Genomic DNA, 6,292 nt, shown 5'->3' with positions numbered 1-6,292 from the left:
GCATCAGGCATTATTAGACGAATGCGTTGATCAATAACATGGTTGATGAATTAGGCAATAAGAAAGCTACCGCTTTGAGAGCTCTTGTTTCTTCAAGTTTGAAGGCTTTCCTTCGAAAACATAGCTGAGAACGAATATTATAACGACTTGTAATTCCAGCGTTTGAGTCGTATAAATAAACATGTTAATAGTTTATCATAGCCATTTTGTACTATGGTCTAACAATATTCTTTTTCACTTGTAAGTGAGACATCTTAAGTTCGTTAAAGACGAATTTGAACCACATTATTACTAGCTCATTATGAGGTTAAACTCATGATCTCTCCTTAGTACAAATAATATCATTTATTTAAAAAAAATATTTATGATAATCAATAAAAAGAAATAAAAGAGTGCAAAAAAAAAAAATTTAATAAATAAAATGAGCATATGTGTTTTGGTTTAGTTTTGGTAGTTTTTAAGTAGGCAATTCAACTTAGGATTACCGTTATAAAATCTTACAAAAATGCTACTCATATCATGTAGTTGTACTATTTCTCTAATAGAGATTGAACTCACATGTGTTGTGTGCCCTACTTCTATTTAAGAGATGATATAAATATATAGTAAGTGTAATGTTATTCTAAATCTTAGCCAAATCATTTGATTCGTTTGGCCGTCATTTTAATATGTTATCAATTTTTGCGCGAAATGATTATCATTTTATGGGTAGTATTTTTTAGCGTGCTCAAAATTCCAAACGACGAAAAGGAAAAAGAAAAGTCAATTTTCATGTAGTGCACTAACCATTCATCCGTAGAATACTTTTCCAACCGTGACACGAACGGAATGGGTAATTGTTAGCAAATCCTCATAGAACTTGTGGTAGAAAATTAACACAACCCACCACTAACCTCCTTTGGCATCCATGGAATTCCAATTTTTAATGATTTTCTGGTACTCTCATATACCATCCTAGTTTTCATAACTAGCTTTCCCTTCTCTTTTCATCTCATATACCTTTGCAAGCCTCCTCACCATTGTCACCTTTCAAAACTACTTTATCAAGTGCTCCATTTTGCCTTAAAATGTTTCTTTTTCAACGGAATGTCATGTCTTTGTTTCTCGAGATAAGGCACCATCGAGGATATGCCTAAACTGAATAACCTAATGAACGGGGAGTCTTTGATAAGGGTGATTAAATAGATGCTTACAGACTGGATTATCGGATAACACGAGAGAAAACAAAACATAGCTACAGCACAAGTTAAAAACTGTGCAAGTTTTAAGGTGCACAAAACGGAGGGCAATATCGTCATTTGACCTGGCAGCCAAAATGAATGAAAGAGAGTATTTTATTGCATACCGAGGCCATCGCCGAGGTGTATTCTTCTTCTCTTGTTCCACCATGTGACCCCCTGAAACCCAGCTCTTCCTCTCTGATCCCTGTCTGCAACTCCCCACACCCACCATAATTTATTCTTTATTTTTATCTTATCATTGTTTCAATTTTTTAATTCCAATTATTCATCAAAGGTTTGAACTTTCCCCATATTGTTTCTTTGTTTTTTTTGTTTTTAGTCCAATTCCAAAAACGAAACGCCAACAAACCCACTACTAATCTCCCAATCCCATCACTATTCCTTCGTTTCCACTTCATCACCACACCAAGAACCGAAAGCCCTCTCCCAACCACTTAAACCCTTCCATTTTTTCACATCAAAGCTTCAATATTTTCTGGGTTTTTAAATGAGATGGTGGAGCTGCAGCACCAGCAGAAGCAGATCGAGAGAGCCCCAAGAGCCAGAGGCTTCTATGTCAGGATGAAGCTCCTGCCCACCACCAAAAATGGAGGAAGACTGGTTCCCCAATTGGAAAAAAAGAACTTCTTTTACAGATATTGCAAATGGGTCCTCTGGCTCTCCCTTTCCCTCTACTTCTTCAGCTCCTTCCTCATCAGCAACCACAACGAAGAACAAAACAAACCCCCTACCTCCCTCTCCACAACCCATTTCTCCACCTTCGCCGCCCGCGCCCTTATCGAATCCGCCACCATTAACAACGCAACAAAACAAGGTCCGAGGAACAAAACCCATGTTTTACTTTTTTCTAATGTTTGATACATTTGACGAATTTGTAGTTTCTGATGCATTGTTCATGTTTTTGTTCAGGCACATTGTTCGACGGATTAAAGGTTTACGTCTACGATTTGCCCCCGAAATACAACACGGATTGGCTAAAAAACGAGAGGTGCAGCTCCCACCTGTTCGCCTCCGAGGTTGCCATTCACCGGGCCCTGCTGACCAGCGACGCGTTGACCGTTGACCCCTATGAAGCCGACTTCTTCTTCGTCCCTGTCTACGTGTCCTGTAACTTCAGCACCGTCAATGGCTTCCCGGCGATCGGCCACGCCCGAAATCTCATTGCCTCCGCCATTGACTTAGTCCGGGCGGAATACCCGTTCTGGGAACGGACGCACGGCGCCGATCACGTTTTCGTCGCCGCCCACGATTTCGGTTCTTGCTTCCACACCATGGTAATTAATTACGTAGCCTTCCAGGAAAAAAAAAAGAAATGAAAAACCGCTTTCGCATTTTTCGGGTTTTTGACAACGTTGTCTGGCTTCGCGTTTCCTCAGGAGGACGTGGCGATTTCGGATGGGGTACCCGGATTTTTGAAGAACTCGATCGTGTTGCAGACGTTCGGCGTGACGCATCACCACCCATGTCAAGAGGTAGAGAATGTGGTCATTCCGCCGTACGTCTCCCCGGAAAAAGTACGGGCGACGCTGGAAAGCTTTCCCATAACCGGCCGACGGGATATCTTCGCCTTCTTCCGAGGGAAGATGGAGGTCCACCCGAAGAACGTCAGCGGCCGGTTTTACAGCAAGTAATAATTGTTTAATAATTAATCAAGTAAATCGACATATCAGAGTCTTAATTATTAGTATTTTGTTTAAATTTACTGATATGCCCATGGTGTATTATTTTTGAAGGCGGGTGAGGACGGAGCTGTGGCGGAAGTACAACGGTGACCGGAGGTTTTACCTGCAGAGGCAGCGGTTTGCCGGTTACCAATCGGAGATCGCGCGGTCGAAATTTTGTCTGTGTCCTCTAGGATGGGCCCCGTGGAGTCCAAGGCTGGTAGAATCAGTCGCTTTGGGCTGCGTGCCGGTGATCATAGCTGACGGGATTCGGTTGCCGTTCGACAACGTCGTTCCGTGGGCGGAGATATCGGTGAACGTCGCGGAGAAGGACGTGGGGAAATTGGCGGAGATACTCGAACACGTGGCGGCGACCAACTTGACTTCCATCCAAAAGAAGTTGCGGGACCCGCGTGTTCGAGGGGCCCTACTGTTCAATGACCGGGTCCACGAAGGCGACGCCACGTGGAACGTTCTTTCCGCTCTGGCGACCAAGCTGGCCAGGTCACACAGGCGGGCAAGGGTTTCGAGCCAGTGACGCAACGACGCGTGGACCATTGGAATTTTGAGAGGAGAACTGAAACAGCCTGCCAGCCAATGGATGCGCTTGGCAAGTGGTGTACCGGAAGACAGATGGATATTTTTGATAAATTGCGAAGTGGGTGGGACATACGAATCTGAGGTGGCGAGTTCCAAGTGGTTGGTTGTGGGGTTGGCCGGAAGATGGCAGCGTAGTACAGTTAGTACTCATGTACATGTACCTGAAACAAATACTGTAAATAAGTTCAGTTTTTTAAAATAGAATAAGTAATAATAAAACACCCAATTTTTATTGATTTATTTATTTTCTTTTTAATTTATGAGATCTATGGATAATTTTATAATTTTGGTTAAAAAAAGCACCAATCATTTTTGAAGGAATAATTTATTTTTTCGTATGTGGGGTTCGAAACTCAAGTAATAGTATAGAGTATTTATCCATGTGTGACAATAAATACGTCTTGGGAGTCAGCGTGTCTCGTGCAGTGCTGCAATGGTGGTCTGTTTTTTCGTATTTTTTTTATATTTAAACAATATAGGTTTTCGAAAATTTTATGGGATTTTTTAAATTTAGTTTTCTATTGAGAAGTAATAAATAAAGGATAAATATCAGCTTATTACCCTCAGATTTCATGATTTTTAATATTTAGTACATGAAATTTTTTTCGCTCCAGAATCATGCTTAAAGTGTTAATTTTAGGACAGTTTCATACATCTGTTAGTCTGACTGTTAAGTCACCTGATAACTAATGACATGACGTTCATATAGACAATGACTAGACACCACGTGTCATTCAGGGATCTATGTGGAAATTCAAAATTCAAAAAAAAAAAAAATATTTGGAGACAAAAAAAAATCGAACCGTCTTCTACCTCCCCCGACCTTCCCTTCCTCCATGGACACTACCACCACTCTCCCTCTCCTGATCCTAAAATGTTAATTTTAGGACAGTCTCATACATCTGTTAGTCTGACTATTAAGTCACCTGATAACTAATGACATGACGTTCATATAGACAATGACTGGACACCACGTGTCATTAAGAGATCTACGTGGAAATTCAAAATTCAAAAAAAACAAAAAATATTTGGAGACAAAAAAAATCGAATCGTCTTCTACCTCCCCCGACCTTCCCTTCCTCTATGGACACTACCACCACTCTCCCTCTCCTGATCCTAACCGCTGCCAAAACCAAGAAATTTGTACGAAAGATTCAAATTCTTTTCATTTCTTGAATCCGATTGTAATTTACGGCGTTAAATTTCTAGATCTTTGAAGAAAAAAAACATAAAAGGAGGAAAAATTAAACCCTAAAAGTTAATTTTGTGTAAGTGAAAGAGATTATGTAATTAGTCTGTGGAAATTGTTTTGGTGGTAGGAAAATTTGGATTTTTTAGCGATTTATGGTCGCTGGTGGATTTGGGTGGAACAATTTCAAAGAAATAGAGGAAATTTTAGGGGGTGGTGTGATGGGGAAAAATGATGAAAGTGCGAAAGTGGTTGAAGATGTAGAAGAAGGTGAAATTTCGGATTCGACTTCAGTGCAAAGAGGTCGGTGAGGAAGATTTTGTCAAGCAGGAGAAGCAGAAGGAAGTTAAGATGGTGGTTTCACCGCTGCCGCCCAAGGCTCAGTCTAAATCCAACGGCAGTTGGACAATACGCGACATCTACAACTACCCGAGATTTCGGGGGTACTGGTCCGGCTTGGTTAACCTTGCTTGGGCTCAGGCCGTACAGAATAAGCCGCTCAATCAGCGTTTGTAGATGAATGACCCCGACGGGAAATTGAAGTGATATTTGTCGTCGTCGTCGGTGATTTCATCCAAAAGGAGCAATGCGATAGAAGTGAATGGAGTGGTGATTGTTGATAGTGGTGATGAAATGGATGATGAGAATGAGGAAGGGGAGTTGGAGGTGTTTGGGTTAATATTTGAACTTTGGGCCGAAGGAACAGAAGCCTAACAAGAACCAAGAAGGCATGACTCTGCCCGAAAGCCCAGCATCAAACCTATTCGCCCAGCCCAAGGCAAAATGATGATTCCACATTTAATGCAAAGGCTAGTGACTTGAAAGAAGTGACACTTGGTGGAAATCAACTTACTCTCAGCCTAAAAACATTTTCTGAATGACAGAGTACGTAAATTACTGATGATGCACTACCCCTCAGCTACTTTCGGGCTGAAACCAAGCTACAAGCAGTTAGGCTAATTCGCCTATAAAAGGAGGAAAAGGGCACAGAGACAAGAGCACTCAACCAATCAAACAAACAAATACACAAACTCTGCTCAAGCCAGATTTGCATACGAAACTGTAGTCAGCCCCTAACCTCAATCATTTTCAGGATCAGCTCTCACAAAAGCCATCTTTTGTCTAGTTTAATAGCTCTGCTGCTCACCAAGTAGTATCAATTTCTCTTGTAACTTTATTTGTCATCCATTCTCCCTTGAAACCCTCAGACCCCTACAGTGGCAAAGAAAAGAAACGGCGAAAGGTCCAACCTTGCCCGACAAGGTTCAATCTTGCCCAATTCCCATTATTTTGTCTTTTACTTAATAGATCTAGCGTTGTAATGAATTCCCTATTATGTATTCAAATCATTTTAGGTATTTTAATGATCCAAAGTTCAGCTTACTCTCATATCTGGTTTTAATTAAAGGGGTTTCACTATCTTAAAAGTGGATCCACTTAATGCTGTGATTAGACCTGGACCTCTGCTCGTTTACCATACAAGATATACAAAAGTCCTTGCCTCAAGGCATAGAAAAGAATCTAATGTAGGCTTAACCCATCCACGACAATCCTTTGATAATAAGAAGTTAAAGTAACTTGGGGCGCAAGTAATCGACTTA

The 6,292-nt window shown here is 41.1% G+C and overlaps 1 protein-coding gene across 1 annotated transcript; it reads left to right on the top strand.

Annotated features, from left to right (window-relative positions):
• The first annotated feature begins 1,352 nt into the window (after positions 1-1,352).
• LOC103448056 (probable glucuronoxylan glucuronosyltransferase IRX7) lies at positions 1,353-3,742 on the top strand. Its single transcript, XM_008387291.4, has 4 exons — positions 1,353-2,055; positions 2,151-2,515; positions 2,618-2,868; positions 2,975-3,742. The coding sequence occupies exons 1-4, from the start codon at positions 1,734-1,736 to the stop codon at positions 3,438-3,440; spliced, it is 1,404 nt and encodes a 467-aa protein (XP_008385513.1). The 5' UTR covers positions 1,353-1,733; the 3' UTR covers positions 3,441-3,742.
• The last annotated feature ends 2,550 nt before the right edge of the window (positions 3,743-6,292 follow it).

The sequence above is a fragment of the Malus domestica genome, chromosome 11 (assembly GCF_042453785.1).
Source record: "Malus domestica chromosome 11, GDT2T_hap1".
Lineage (NCBI taxonomy): Eukaryota > Viridiplantae > Streptophyta > Magnoliopsida > Rosales > Rosaceae > Malus > Malus domestica.
The sequence above is the reverse complement of the archived record's forward strand: the minus strand, read 5'-3'. Positions and strand labels throughout refer to the sequence as shown.

Coding starts and splice junctions, on each gene's coding strand:
- LOC103448056 (XM_008387291.4), top strand. CDS start 1,734: ATGGTGGAGCTGCAGCACCAGCAGAAGCAGATCGAGAGAGCCCCAAGA. Junction 2,056..2,150: donor TAACAACGCAACAAAACAAG/GTCCGAGGAACA, acceptor GTTTTTGTTCAG/GCACATTGTTCGACGGATTA. Junction 2,869..2,974: donor AGCGGCCGGTTTTACAGCAA/GTAATAATTGTT, acceptor TTATTTTTGAAG/GCGGGTGAGGACGGAGCTGT.